General features: G+C 46.3%; 1 protein-coding gene and 1 pseudogene across 8 annotated transcripts in view; both read right to left on the bottom strand.

The window, feature by feature from the left end:
* LOC127911033 (general transcription factor II-I repeat domain-containing protein 2-like) overlaps positions 1-15299 on the bottom strand; it is a 236247-nt pseudogene that overhangs the window by 11827 nt on the left and 209121 nt on the right.
* LOC118402105 (sodium- and chloride-dependent glycine transporter 1-like) overlaps positions 1-15299 on the bottom strand; it is an 85135-nt gene that overhangs the window by 4376 nt on the left and 65460 nt on the right. For all 8 annotated transcript variants that reach the window (XM_052476966.1, XM_052476971.1, XM_052476969.1 and 5 more), the window contains 5 exons: positions 14230-14467; positions 13790-13924; positions 1133-1232; positions 912-1012; positions 282-452 (listed from right to left, as the gene is read on the bottom strand). In XM_052476966.1, the coding sequence (XP_052332926.1) occupies positions 282-452; positions 912-1012; positions 1133-1232; positions 13790-13924; positions 14230-14467 (745 nt within the window). The remainder of the gene's footprint in view (positions 1-281; positions 453-911; positions 1013-1132; positions 1233-13789; positions 13925-14229; positions 14468-15299) is intronic.

Raw genomic sequence — 15299 nt, 5'->3', positions numbered from 1 at the left:
GGGTCAGAGGTCAATGTGAGTGAAGCGACATAGGTTCATTATGTATTGCTAATTAGAGGCAGGTAAAGCAGTTGGGAAATGATGTAATGCAAGTTACGTAATAACAGAACACCCATCGGGTTCTCCCTTTTACCATCCATTTCTTTTAGATCGAGCGCCCCTTCGGCGAAATGTTCCATTTAACAAACAAAACAAAAAACGACACTTTCACCAGTCTTAGAATGCCAACCACATCTGCTTTCCAACACAAAACACAGACAGAGCGCTACTGTGGATTTTACCTCTAAAAATGTGCTTCCCTCAGACTTGGCGATCTTGTAGAGAGCATAGATGGGTATGCAGATGACGGAGGACATGGCCATAAGGAAGCCGATGGCTAGAGACCAGCCGGGGTACACATAGTCGTTGTAGGTGATCGGCTTGTACTGGATCACTGTGAAGATCAGGATAAACTGCAAATATAAAAAGACAGAGAGGGACCATTCGTGTCAAGTACATATAGAGATCCTACGAATCACTAGTCACTCAGTTCTATCTGTAATTCTTTCGACAAGTAATGAATACTTTGAAACGGACAAACATTATTGACATTTGCATGAAGAAAGTATGTAAAGTATGCTCATCAAGTCGTGTTCTAGGTCTAGGTCATTCTGGTATTCAGACATATATATTTGCATAAAGAAAGTATGTACAGTATGCTCATCAAGTCGTGTTCTAGGTCTAGGTCATTCTGGTATTCAGACATATATTTTGCACAACAGGTTTTGTTGAGAACAAGGCAAAAGTGAAAGTGTAGCCATACAGATTAACGACAAGTGTGTGGAATGCAGAGCAGGTGAAGCCTCATAACATGTCAACTCGGGGGCCCTGGAGGGTAGCTACTGGGAACGGGGTTGATGAAATGCTCTTACAGATATGATGATGGGGGACACGAATCTCCAGCAGACCCGGAAGAAGATTGGAGGGGGGAAACCCAGCATCATCTCAACGTCCTTGAAGTATTTCTTGTGTCCTGAACACAAACAGTACGGCTTGTTGTCAGTCATTCAGTTTGATTAGTTTTCACCAATAGCCTTGGCAGAGCATTGTGCACAATAGATATTTCTAATCAAGGAAAGACAGTTGGACTCACCATAGACGTACATGATACAGATGCACATGATGCAGGAGATGATAACCAGAGAGAAACTAGCAGCATAGTTATCCATCAGCAGCAGCCAGTAGATCCCAGCCTAAAGACATGAGAGCACAGGTGGAGAATACAAAATCAGTATACATCCTGAACATTCGTGCCCTGGGGAGTATTCACTAGGAACCAGAACGGAAGCAAATGGAACAAAACGGTGAGGGACCTACCTGAATTTGTCCAATAGAAACAACAGTTTTGTTACAAAACAAAAAGTTTTCCAACTGTTTGGACTAATGAATATAACCCTGAATAATTATGTTTGTGTGTGTGTGTGCACATGCATCTCTATATTAGGGTTGAATGGTGGGAACGCAGTTATCAAGATTACCCAGCCAAAACAACTCCCTTTTCCCGGGATAAATAACTGTGTGAAACCGAAACATTATAATAAATGACTTCTATGAGCTGTTAGATGATATGCAATGTCTGAATCTGGCTTCTCTGCGGCCTTCTGCTCTCTGCATGAATCATCAATGCTCAGGGTGGGGACATACTGTCCCTCTCAGTATGGAGCACAGTTCACAATGCATGGAGACATATCATCTCATCATGGTAGGCCTACATTTGCTGCAGCATAGTCTATGCTACAGTAATATAAAGACAGAATGTGCGTCTCATTTACACATCTCCATCTCAGTGGAGGCTGCTGAGGGAAGGACGACTCATAATAATGGCTGGAATAGAGTCAATGGAGTGGTCTCAACCACACGGAAACCATTCCTTTGATACCATTCCATTGACTCCAATCCAGACATACAAATATTGTTGTTTTAAATCCATGCAAGCGCGAGCACTCTCTGGCAGTCTTTCTTTCTCCATCAAGTCCCTTCAAATTGCATCCAAAATAGATAATCCTGTTCAAGTTTGAGTGGGATATATACTATATATATATATATACTAGCCTACCTCTTTCAGGTAATACATTCAATGCAGTATTAGCCTTGTATTTAGCTAATGAATGATGGGTTGTGCATAATAAGCTTCTAACTTATTGCCTCTGACTCTTGCGCAATACGCACAAACCTGTGCTCCGCTAGCCTCTACTTAAATAACACTCCTTAGCTCTTGGAGTCCTATGCAGGAAAAGCTAGTCTAGAATAGCTTGCTGGACATGTTACTTTTTTAGCATTTCTTATCCCGATTGGTTTGCTGAATGTTACATACAGCAGTCAACAGACCTCACGGGTAGTTTGAAGAGTGAACACATGATGGCGGTAGGCTATGGCAGTTATTTATTCAGACCTAAACATTCAATCTTTGTGAAGATAAGTGAAAGCAGTCTGCATTTATTCTACTCCTATATTATTCAAGCATGTCATTAGAATGATGAAGGACAACAAAACATATGTAATTTAACTGTTGAAAGTGAGGAATGTATGAAGCAACAATAGAGAGTGAAAGAGAAGGTAGGCTAATAACATTGTGGGAAATATTATATGAAAGGTACATTGCCTTCGGAAAGTATTCAGACCCCTTCCCTTTTATCCACATTTTGTTACGTTACAGCCTTATTCTAAAATGGATTTAAAAAGAAAATCCTCACCAATCTACACACAATACTCCACAATGACAGGTTTTAATCGACATCCATGGCACCCGGGGAACAGTGAGTTAACTGCCTTGCTCAGGGGCAGAACGACAGATTTGTACCTTGTCAGCTTGGGGATTCGATCCAGCAACCTTTTCGGTTACTGGCCAAACACTCTAACCCCAAGGCTACTATCTAGGTCAAATAGAGTAGATCAAATAGAGTAGAGGCGTTGCCCTAAGGTGTCACTTTATCTGTTTTTTGAAACCAGGTTTGCTGTTTATTTGAACAATATGAGATGAAAGGGAGTTCCATGCAATAATGGCCCTATATAATACTGTACACGTTCTTTAATTTATTCTGGATTTGGGGACTGTGAAAAGACCTCTGGTGGAATGTCTGGTGGGGTAAGTGTGTATGTCAGAGCTGTGTGTACGGTGACTATGCTAACAATTTGGAATTTTTAACACATTAATGTTTCTTATAAAAAGAAGAAGTGATGCAGTCAGTCTCTCCTCAAATCTTAGCCAAGAGAGACTGGCATGTATAGTATTTATATTAGCTCTCTGATTACAATGCAGATCAAGACATGCAACTCTGTTCTGGGCCAGCTACAACTTAAATAGGTCTTTCCTTGCAGCACTCGACCATAAGACTGGACAATAATCAAGACAAGACTAAACTAGAGCCTGCAGGACTTTGATGTTTGGAATGCGATGTCATAAAAGCAGAGCATCTCTTTATTACGGACAGACATCTCCCCATGTTTACAACCATTGACTCTATATGTTTTGACCATGGCAGTTTACAATCTAAAGGTAAAACCAAGTAATTTAGTCTTGTTCAACAGCCACACCATTCATTACTAGATTCAGCTGAGGTCTAGAACTTAGGGAATGATTTGTACCAAATACAAAGCTCTTAGTTTAGGGAGGTTCAGGACCAGTTTATTACTGGCCACCCATTCAAAAACAGACTGCAACCCTTTGCTAAGGGTTTCAGTGACTTCATTAGCTGTGGTTGCTGATACATATACGTATGGTTGAATCATCAGCATACATGGACACACATACTTTTACTTTGTTTAATTCTAGTGGTAGGTCATTGGTAAAAATAGAAAAGAATAGAGGGCCTAGAAAGCTGCCCTGCGGTACACCACACTTTACATTTTTTACATTAGAAAACCCTTTGATTTCTATTAGATAGATAGTTCTGAATCCATGATATGGTTTAGGTTGAAAAGCGTTTTCTCAACAACAGGTTATGGTCAATAATGTCAAAGGCTGCACTGAAATCTAACAGTACAGCTCCAACAGTCTTCTTACTTTCAATTTCTTTCAACCAATCATCAGAGATTTGTATCAGTGCAGTATGTTGAGTGCCCTTCTCTGTAAGCATGTTGAAAGTCTGTTGTTAATTTGTTTACAGAGAAATAACATTGAATTTGGTCAAACACGTTTTTTCCCCAACAGTTTGCTAAGAGCTGGCAGCAAGCTGATAGGTCTGCTGTTAGAACCAGTAAAGGCTGCTTTATCACTTTTGGGTAGTGGAATTACTTTGGCTTCCCTCCAGGCCTGAGGACAAAGACTTTCCTATAGGCTCAGATGAAATATATGACATATAGGAGTGGCTATAGAGTCAGCTACCATCCTCAGTAGCTCTCCATCTAAGTTGCCAATGCCAGGGGGTTTGTCATTATTGATCGATACCAATATTTGTTCCACCTCTCCCAAACTTTACAAATTTAAATTATTAGTTTTTTTATGCAGAGCTCACTGTTCATTCTAGCATTTCCTGCCTGAGTTTGCAAACTTTGCCAATTAAGTAGTCTTTAAAATAATTGGTAGCATCAAATGGTTTTGTGATGAATAAGCCATCTAAGTTGAATTGTTGAATTCGTCTTTCTGCCCATAATTTTATTTAAAGTACTTCAAAGTTTTTTTTGATTGTGAAGGAATTTCTTTGTTTGTGCTTTTCCAATTTGACTGGGATCATGCAAGTGACTGATTGATCATGCCTGGGAGGAATTCTCAGTCTCAGAAAGGACGTGTTCAGCTGTATAAGTGATTGGCAGTATGCCCAGAACCATGTTTTGAGAACCGCAGGGGTGTCTCAGTTACAAGGTCTCAGCTTGGAGAGAGGAAGCCTCGTGAGGTATTGGTCGGTCACATGCATGAACCAAACATTAATGATGAATTAATTATGGATAATGAATAAGCTAAATCATGCAAATATTACTTGCCTGTGTAAGCAGTATATAAGAGAACTAACGGGACTGCCCCGGCGGAGCTCCCGACCAGCGTGTGCATTAAGTTTTGTTAGAATCTCTCCAGTTTGCTGATAATAAACAATGATTAATTGAATATTGACTTCAGGTGTCCCTGGTGGTAATTTCCACAACACCATGCGTTATATCATTGATCTTGGCTTCATCATACAGTTTATTTTTATTTTCTTTTTGTTGAGTTTAGTCACATCACCTCTCAATTTGCAGTAAGTTAGCCAGTCAGATGTGCAGTCAAATTAATTAGCCACTGTCACGATCGTCGTAGTGAGGAGACCAAAGCGCAGCGTGATGTGAATACATCTTTTTAATGAAAGATGGAGTACACTAAACAAACAAACAGAATAACAAGACGAACGTGACCGCTATCAAAACTGAGTGCAAACATGCAACATTACATAGACATACATAAACACTTAGATGGTAAAAAAAAACATAAACCTACAAAACCCCTAGACAGTACAAAAACACATACATCACCCATGTCACACCCTGACCTAACCAAAATATATAAAGAAAACAAAGAATACTCAGGTCAGGGCGTGACAGTACCGCAGCGGGCCCCAGACTGAAGATCATCTTAGAGAGCGCCACTGGACGGAAAGGCGCCTCTGGATTGAGGAGCGACTCTGGCGGCTCCGGGACAGGAGGGAGACTCTGGCGGCTCCGGGACAGGAGGGAGACTCTGGCGGCTCCGGGACAGGAGGGAGACTCTGGCGGCTCCGGGACAGGAGGGAGACTCTGGCGGCTCCGGGACAGGAGGGAGACTCTGGCGGCTCCGGGACAGGAGGGAGACTCTGGCGGCTCCGGGACAGGAGGGAGACTCTGGCGGCTCCGGGACAGGAGGGAGACTCTGGCGGCTCCGGGACAGGAGGGAGACTCTGGCGGCTCCGGGACAGGAGGGAGACTCTGGCGGCTCCGGGACAGGAGGGAGACTCTGGCGGCTCCGGGACAGGAGGGAGACTCTGGCGGCTCCGGGACAGGAGGGAGACTCTGGCGGCTCCGGGACAGGAGGGAGACTCTGGCGGCTCCGGGATAGGAGGGAGACTCTGGCAGACGGGAGCTCCGGGATAGGAGGGAGACTCTGGCGGCTCCGGGACAGGAGAAAGGCTCTGGCAGCGCTGGACAGGCGGGAGCACCTGTAGGGATGAGACGGAGAGACAGCCTGGTGCGGGGGGCTGCCACCGGAGGGCTGGTGCGTGGAGGTGGCACTGGATAGACCGGACCGTGCAGGTGCACTGGAGCTCTTGAGCACCGAGCCTGCCCAACCTTACCTGGTTGAATGCTCCTGGTAGCCAGGCCAGAGCAGCGAGGTGGAATAGCCCACACTGGGCTGTGCTGGCGAACCGGGGACACCATGCGTAAGGCTGGTGCCATGTACGCCGGCCCGAGGAGATGCACTGGAGACCAGATGCGTAAAGCCGGCTTCATGGCACCTAGCTCGATGCCCACTCTAGCCCGGCCGATACGAGGAGCTGGAATGTACCGCACCGGGCTCTGGGGAGACTGTGCGCTCCACCGCATAACACGGTGCCTGCCCGGTCCCTCTCTCTCTCTCCGGTAAGCACGGGAAGTTGGCCAGGTCTCCTACCTGGCTTCACCACACTCCCCGTGTGCCACCCCCCAATACATTTTTGGGGCTGCCTCTCGGGCTTCCAGCCACGCTGTCGTGCTGCCTTCTCATACCGGCGCCTCTCTGCTTTCACTGCCTCCAGCTCTGCTTTGCGGCGGCGATATTTCTCTGGCTGTGCCCAGGGTCCTTTGCCGTCCAGAATCTCCTCCCAAGTCCATGAGTCCTGCGTTCTTTGCCGCTGCTGCTGCTGGCCGTTACCACGCTGCTTGGTCCTTTGTTGGTGGGTTATTCTGTCACGATCGTCGGAGTGAATACATCTTTTTAATGAAAGATGAAAAACACGAAGTACACTAAACAAACAAACAGAATAACAAGACGAACGTGACCGCTATCAAAACTGAGTGCAAACATGCAACATTACATAGACATACATAAACACTTAGATGGTAAACAACCCCATAAACCTACAAAACCCCTAGACAGTACAAAAATACGTACATCATCCATGTCACACCCTGACCTAACCAAAATATATAAAGAAAACAAAGAATACTCAGGTCAGGGCGTGACAAGCCACTACATTTGCCCCATCTCTTTCAACCATACAGTTTTTCAATTCCTCGTCAATCCATGGAGCCTTAACAGTTCTAACAGTCAGTTTCTTAACAGGTGCATGTTTATCAATAATTGGAAGAAGCAATTTAATAAATTAATCAAGTGCAGCGTCTGGATGCTCCTCATTAACCACATCAGACCAACAAATATTTTTAACATCATCCACTTAAGAGTCACAGCAAAATCTTTTGTATGATTTCTTATACACTATTTTAGGCCCAGCTGTTGGAACTTTGGCATTCCTGGATATAGCAGCTATATTGTGATCACTGCATCCAATGGGTACGGATACAGCTCTAGAACATTTGTATGATGTTGTTCCTGTACGGTTTGTAAACACCCTGGTAAATTGATTAATAACCTGAACCAGATTACAGGCACTAGTTACTGTAAGAAGCTTCCTCTTCAGAGGACAGCTTGATGAAAACCAATCAATATTCAGGTCGCCAAGAAAGTAGACCTCTCTGTTTACATCACATACACTACCAAGCAGTTCACACATATTATTTAGATACTGACTGTTAGCACTTTAGATGTGCCAAGTGAACCTGCAACCACAACACTTCAATAACACTTGACATAAGATCTTCTCCAAGCATTACAGGCATATGGTTCTGAATATATACAGCAACACCTCCCCCATAAGCATTCCTGTATCTTCTAGAGATGTTATATCCTTGTATTGCTACTGCTGTATCATCAAATTAATTATCTAAGTGAGTCTTAGAAATGGTTAATATATGAACGTTATCTGATGTTAGCAAGTTATTGATTTCATCAACCTTATTTCTGAGGCTACATATATGAGCTATTTTCAGCCCAGCCCTTTCCTGGGGAGCTTATCAGAGATAGACATCATTTGGAAAAGTGCAAACAAAGCAAGAGAGAAAAAAAATACATTCAGCAGTCAATGAATCAGTTGGTGTGTGTAATTGTGTGCGCTGCGGGGTTGAAGCTACACACCCATAGGCTTGGCTCTCTTTCATTCCGTCCAGGCTTTTAGGAGGGATGGTGGACAAAGAGCCTGTCATAGCGGATGTAAGCAAGGTCCCCATGAGCTCTGGCATTTTTCATGGTTGGGATAAGTTCTTTCCTCTTTTGGCGCACAGCTTCCGGATAGTATTCGTTGCGGATGATATATGCTCCTCTCAAGTTCTTGGCTCTTTTCAGAACAACTACCTTGTCCTTGAACCTCACAAACTTGACCACTATCGGCCTGGGCCTGACACCTGGGTCGGTGGGGTTTTTTCCAGTTCTGTGGTCACGCCCACTTCAATCATCCTGTAGTCCATCTTCAGTTTCTCCAAGATCATTTCCCTTACTTTGTCCTCAGACTCCATTCCAGGTCTCATGTGGAGATTCTGCAATTCCGTCCACAACCATGTTGTTCAGTCTTGATTGTCCATCGACATAATCTTGATTTTCCATCATTCTTATTACATACAGAACTGATGTTCTCTCTTAATGATTTACAGATTGCTGTCATCTTGCCATTCTCCTGCTCAAACTCATCGAGCTGAACCTGGGAGAACGGCAAACTGTTCTTCAGGTCCTGGACCTCTTTGGTCAGGTTGTCCATTCTTTTATTAGTTGACTCTTCCAGTATTTGAACACTTGAATCTATGTTCTTGTTGCTGTAACAACTGCTTGTAGAACTATGTTCGTTCGTCTAAAAGATCCTTCACCTGTGATAGAGAGACACCACTGTCCTCAACAACATCGGTACTCCAGCCGTTTTTGGTCTTCGTCATGGTAGCAGCGTAGGTTACACAGTTACTCCTCACAGTTCCAGACAGGGCAGGTCGTAGGGAAGATTGAAAACAACAACAAACAGCAGGGATCTCGCCAGCCACAATCCCGGGACAATCTTCGGTCCCAGCCACAATGGCTAACCACATTGCGGGCTGCGTTCAAGCCCTCCAGAAAACACTGCTAGCTTGACAGACAGCTAGGCTAGCTGCTACTCCAAACAGCTCCTCAGACCCGGCCTAGGTCGTCAGGAACACAGCAACTTATGCCAACCGCGTCGCAGGATCCACACTCAGAAGGTAGCTAGCTAGTAATAAACTTCTCAATAGACTTTCAAAACTGTCCAATAGAACAAACTGAGCTCTCCCTCGTTCCACGTTCAACAGGAAGTGACAAAATGCATACTAAGAGGACAGTTTAATACAATACAGTGCAGTAATACAGTTCACACTGTATTAGCCTACTGGAGCTAGTTTCATTCATTTACCCAGGAGAGCATATACAGTTGAAGTCGGAAGTTTGCATACACCTTAGCCAAATACATTTAAACTCAGTTTTTCACAATTCCTGATATTTAATCCTAGTAAAAATTCCCTGTTTTATGTCAGTTAGGATCACCACTTTATTTTAAGAATGTGAAATGTCAAAATAATAGTATAGAGAATGATTTATTTGAGCTTTTATTTCCTTCATCACATTCACAGTGGGTCAGAAGATTACCTACACTCAATTAGTATTTGGTAGCACTGCCTTTAAATTGTTTAACATGGGTCAAATGTTTTGGGTAGCCTTCCACAAGCTTCCCACAATAAGTTGGGTGAATTTTGGCCCATTCCACCGAACAGAGCTGGTGTAACTGAGTCAGGTTTGTTAGCCTCCTTGCTCGCACATGCTTTTTCAGTTCTGCCAACACAATTTCTGTGGGATTGAGGCCAGGGCTTTGTGATGGTCACTCCAATACCTTGACTTTGTTGTCCTTAAGCCATTTTGCCACAACTTTGGAAGTATTCTTGGGGTCATTGTCCATTTGGAAGACCCATTTGCGACCAAGCTCTAACTTCCTGACTGATGTCTTCAGATGTTGCTTCAATATATCCACATCATTTTCCTATCTATTTTGTGAAGAGCACCAGTCCCTCCTGCAGCAAAGCACCCCCACAACATGATGCTGCCAGCCCCGGGCTTCACGGTTGGGATGGTCATTATGGCCAAATAGTTATATTTTTGTTTCATCAGACCAGAGGACATTTCTCCAAAAAGTTTTTGGGCTTGGGCTCATAAAATGTATTTAATGTATGACTCATCAGTCTCAGGTAGCGTCAGGCTTGAATTTTCGATCAAAGCTCTAATCAAATCTAGACATAGACCTATTTATATGCCTTTGAATGACACTTCTGGTTTTGACGGGAAATACCGGGTTACCCGGGAGAAAAGTGATTTATTCTCGGTTTGGAACATTATAAAATACCGGAAAAATATTCAACCCTGCTGTTTGGAGGGGCAGAGGCTACTGTTTGGAGGGACATAGTCTGCTGTTTGGAGGGACAGAGGCTACTGTTTGGAGGGGCAGAGTCTACTGTTTGGAGGGGCAGAGTCTACTGTTTGGAGGGGCAGAGTCTACTGTTTGGAGGGGCAGAGTCTACTGTTTGGAGGGGCAGAGTCTACTGTTTGGAGGGGCAGAGTCTACTGTTTGGAGGGGCAGAGTCTACTGTTTGGAGGGGCAGAGTCTACTGTTTGGAGGGGCAGTCTACTGTTTGGAGGGGCAGTCTACTGTTTGGAGGGGCAGTCTACTGTTTGGAGGGGCAGAGTCTACTGTTTGGAGGGGCAGAGTCTACTGTTTGGAGGGGCAGAGGCTACTGTTTGGAGGGGCAGAGGCTACTGTTTGGAGGGACAGAGGCTACTGTTTGGAGGGACAGAGGCTACTGTTTGGAGGGACAGAGGCTACTGTTTGGAGGGACAGAGGCTACTGTTTGGAGGGACAGAGGCTACTGTTTGGAGGGGCAGAGGCTACTGTTTGGAGGGGCAGAGGCTACTGTTTGGAGGGACAGAGGCTACTGTTTGGAGGGACAGAGGCTACTGTTTGGAGGGGCAGAGGCTACTGTTTGGAGGGGCAGAGTCTACTCTTTGGAGGGGCAGTCTACTGTTTGGAGGGGCAGTCTACTGTTTGGAGGGACATAGTCTGCTGTTTGGAGGGACATAGTCTGCTGTTTGGAGGGACAGAGGCTACTGTTTGGAGGGGCAGTCTACTCTTTGGAGGGGCAGTCTACTGTTTGGAGGGGCAGTCTACTGTTTGGAGGGGCATAGTCTGCTGTTTGGAGGGACATAGTCTGCTGTTTGGAGGGACAGAGGCTACTGTTTGGAGGGACAGAGGCTACTGTTTGGAGGGGCAGAGGCTACTGTTTGGAGGGGCAGAGGCTACTGTTTGGAGGGGCAGTCTACTGTTTGGAGGGACAGTCTACTGTTTGGAGGGGCAGTCTACTGTTTGGAGGGGCAGTCTACTGTTTGGAGGGGCAGTCTACTGTTTGGAGGGGCAGTCTACTGTTTGGAGGGGCAGAGGCTACTGTTTGGAGGGGCAGAGTCTACTGTTTGGAGGGACAGAGTCTACTGTTTGGAGGCTACTGTTTGGAGGGGCAGGCTACTGTTTGGAGGGATAGAGACTACTGTTTGGAGGGGCAGAGGCTACTGTTTGGAGGGGCAGAGGCTACTGTTTGGAGGGGCAGAGGCTACTGTTTGGAGGGGCAGAGGCTACTGTTTGGAGGGGCAGAGGCTACTGTTTGGAGGGGCAGAGTCTACTGTTTGGAGGGGCAGAGGCTACTGTTTGGAGGGGCAGAGGCTACTGTTTGGAGGGGCAGAGGCTACTGTTTGGAGGGGCAGTCTACTGTTTGGAGGGACATAGTCTGCTGTTTGGAGGGGCAGTCTACTGTTTGGAGGGACATAGTCTACTGTTTGGAGGGACATAGTCTGCTGTTTGGAGGGACAGAGGCTACTGTTTGGAGGGACAGAGGCTACTGTTTGGAGGGGCAGAGGCTACTGTTTGGAGGGGCAGAGGCTACTGTTTGGAGGGGCAGAGGCTACTGTTTGGAGGGGCAGTCTACTGTTTGGAGGGACATAGTCTGCTGTTTGGAGGGGCAGAGGCTACTGTTTGGAGGGACAGTCTACTGTTTGGAGGGACATAGTCTGCTGTTTGGAGGGGCAGTCTACTGTTTGGAGGGACATAGTCTGCTGTTTGGAGGGACAGAGGCTACTGTTTGGAGGGGCAGAGGCTACTGTTTGGAGGGGTAGAGGCTACTGTTTGGAGGGGCATAGTCTACTGTTTGGAGGGGCAGAGGCTACTGTTTGGAGGGGCAGAGGCTACTGTTTGGAGGGGCAGAGGCTACTGTTTGGAGGGGCAGAGGCTACTGTTTGGAGGGGCAGAGACTACTGTTTGGGGGGACAGAGGCTACTGTTTGGAGGGGCAGAGGCTACTGTTTGGAGGGGCAGTCTACTGTTTGGAGGGGCAGTCTACTGTTTGGAGGGGCAGTCTACTGTTTGGAGGGGCAGTCTACTGTTTGGAGGGGCAGTCTACTGTTTGGAGGGGCAGTCTACTGTTTGGAGGGGCAGAGTCTACTGTTTGGAGGGGCAGAGTCTACTGTTTGGAGGGGCAGAGTCTACTGTTTGGAGGGGCAGAGTCTACTGTTTGGAGGGGCAGAGTCTACTGTTTGGAGGGGCAGAGTCTACTGTTTGGAGGGGCAGAGTCTACTGTTTGAAGGCTACTGTTTGGAGGCTACTGTTTGGAGGGGCAGAGTCTACTGTTTGGAGGGATAGAGGCTACTGTTTGGAGGGGCAGAGTCTACTGTTTGGAGGGGCAGAGTCTACTGTTTGGAGGGGCAGAGTCTACTGTTTGAAGGCTACTGTTTGGAGGCTACTGTTTGGAGGGGCAGAGTCTACTGTTTGGAGGGATAGAGGCTACTGTTTGGAGGGGCAGAGGCTACTGTTTGGAGGGATACAGGCTACTGTTTGGAGGGGCAGAGTCTACTGTTTGAAGGCTACTGTTTGGAGGCTACTGTTTGGAGGGGCAGAGTCTACTGTTTGGAGGGGCAGAGGCTACTGTTTGGAGGGGCAGAGGCTACTGTTTGGAGGGGCAGAGGCTACTGTTTGGAGGGACAGAGGGTACTGTTTGGAGGGGCAGAGTCTACTGTTTGGAGGGGCAGAGGCTACTGTTTGGAGGGGCAGAGTCTACTGTTTGGAGGGGCAGAGTCTACTGTTTGGAGGGGCAGAGTCTACTGTTTGGAGGGGCAGAGGCTACTGTTTGGAGGGGCAGAGGCTACTGTTTGGAGGGACAGAGGCTACTGTTTGGAGGGGCAGAGGCTACTGTTTGGAGGGACAGAGGCTACTGTTTGGAGGGGCAGAGGCTACTGTTTGGAGGGGCAGAGGCTACTGTTTGGAGGGGCAGAGGCTACTGTTTGGAGGGGCAGAGGCTACTGTTTGGAGGGGCAGAGGCTACTGTTTGGAGGGGCAGAGGCTACTGTTTGGAGGGGCAGAGTCTACTGTTTGGAGGGGCAGAGGCTACTGTTTGGAGGGGCAGAGTCTACTGTTTGGAGGGGCAGAGGCTACTGTTTGGAGGGGCAGAGGCTACTGTTTGGAGGGGCAGAGGCTACTGTTTGGAGGGGCAGAGGCTACTGTTTGGAGGGGCAGTCTACTGTTTGGAGGGACATAGTCTGCTGTTTGGAGGGGCAGTCTACTGTTTGGAGGGACATAGTCTGCTGTTTGGAGGGACAGAGGCTACTGTTTGGAGGCTACTCTTTGGAGGGTATTTTGTGTGTACGCATGCAGTGTATGTTTGCGTGTGTGTAAACATCTCTTATCCATTACCTGTGTGGTGAGTGGCACCCCCAGCAGGAAGCCCACTATAGCCACTCCTCCTGTGACTACCGTCTTGTTCCTAACGATCCAGTCAGTACCAATCTCATCCACAATGGCTGTCACCAGGGTCTCCAGCAGGCAGAACTACACACAGGGACACATTGACAGGTTATCACTCAGCATTGACTTCTTATATCTACTTCTCTAAAAAAATAAACTTTCTCCAACATGAAAATAAAATACAAAAATCTACGTGTCAAGTTGAGCCCAACTGACAATGTTTGGTCATGCAGCCCTTAAATTCTATGAAAAATGTGTCCTATTAGAGAGGTGCGGCATCCCAAATGGCATCCTATTCCGTACTTAGTTACACATTTTCACCTGTGCCCTGGGGGAATATGGTGCCATTTGGGAAACAGCCAGGATGTCATGGTGGTTGACTGACTTACCTGCGTCCCGAGGCCCAGCAGGATGAGCATGAAGAAGAAGAGCAGGGACCAGAGGGGGGAGATGGGCAGCAGAGTGAGGGCCTCTGGGTAGGCCACGAAGGCCAGGCCGGGACCGTGGTCGGCCACCTCAGATACATCTACGTTCAGGTGGTGGGCCATGAAGCCCAGGATGGAGAAGATGACAAAGCCTGCATACACGCTGGTCGCACAGTTGGTGATGCTGATGATGATGCTGTCTCTATATGGGCGAACAATCAAAAAAGAGAAAACAGGAAGAACATTTTATTAGTAAAAACTAAGAAATAGGATACGTTTTATAGGTCTCTGTGTAAGTAACCACTAAGAAGCCATCTGTGCATTTCACCATCATTCTTCCTTCCAGTGCAGATTCATGAATACTAAACAGTCAAAGTCATAATGACATAATCAAAAATCATGATTATACTAAATAATTAGATATTTTTCCTGGTTTCTTTCAACTGGTGGGTTTATCAGTCACTACACGATCATTGATTCATAGTATCCCTTCTGCCACTTCACTGCTTCCACCACATGGTGGTGCTAATCAGAAGAGAAAACCTCTTCCAGTTTGCAAGGGAGCTTTGAGTTTGACTACTGTAAACTACAATGAACAATGCAACCGCAGGTTAAACAAGAGTAAAAAAAAAAATGTGTCTCTCTACTCCCAGTGCGCGGCCTTTGGCCTCCACCTACAGTACAATGGCATGCAGTGCACACCATCACACCATATTCCATCAATTCCTGCGATTTGCAGCTGCCCTCCTCCATTCTGCACCCTTTCTGTTAATCACTGCTGACACTGTAGCGTGATTGCACCCAGAGAAGCAACAAAGACCCTTTCTGATTCACTCCAACCAAGCATGAAAAAGTACTGCAGTGTAACCGCACACACTACCCTTCACTTCTTATACAACTCAGATTGCAGAAGTGTCCCAATTGGTATCAATTTTCCTTTATAGTGCACTACTTTTGACCAGGGCCTATAAGGTGCCATTAGGGACTCACACAGGGTTTATTTGGTAGTAGAGGGGAGAGTTAAGGGGGAAGAG

This window comes from Oncorhynchus keta, chromosome 23 (assembly GCF_023373465.1).
Source record: "Oncorhynchus keta strain PuntledgeMale-10-30-2019 chromosome 23, Oket_V2, whole genome shotgun sequence".
NCBI lineage: Eukaryota > Metazoa > Chordata > Actinopteri > Salmoniformes > Salmonidae > Oncorhynchus > Oncorhynchus keta.
This window is presented reverse-complemented; position numbering and strand designations above follow the sequence as displayed.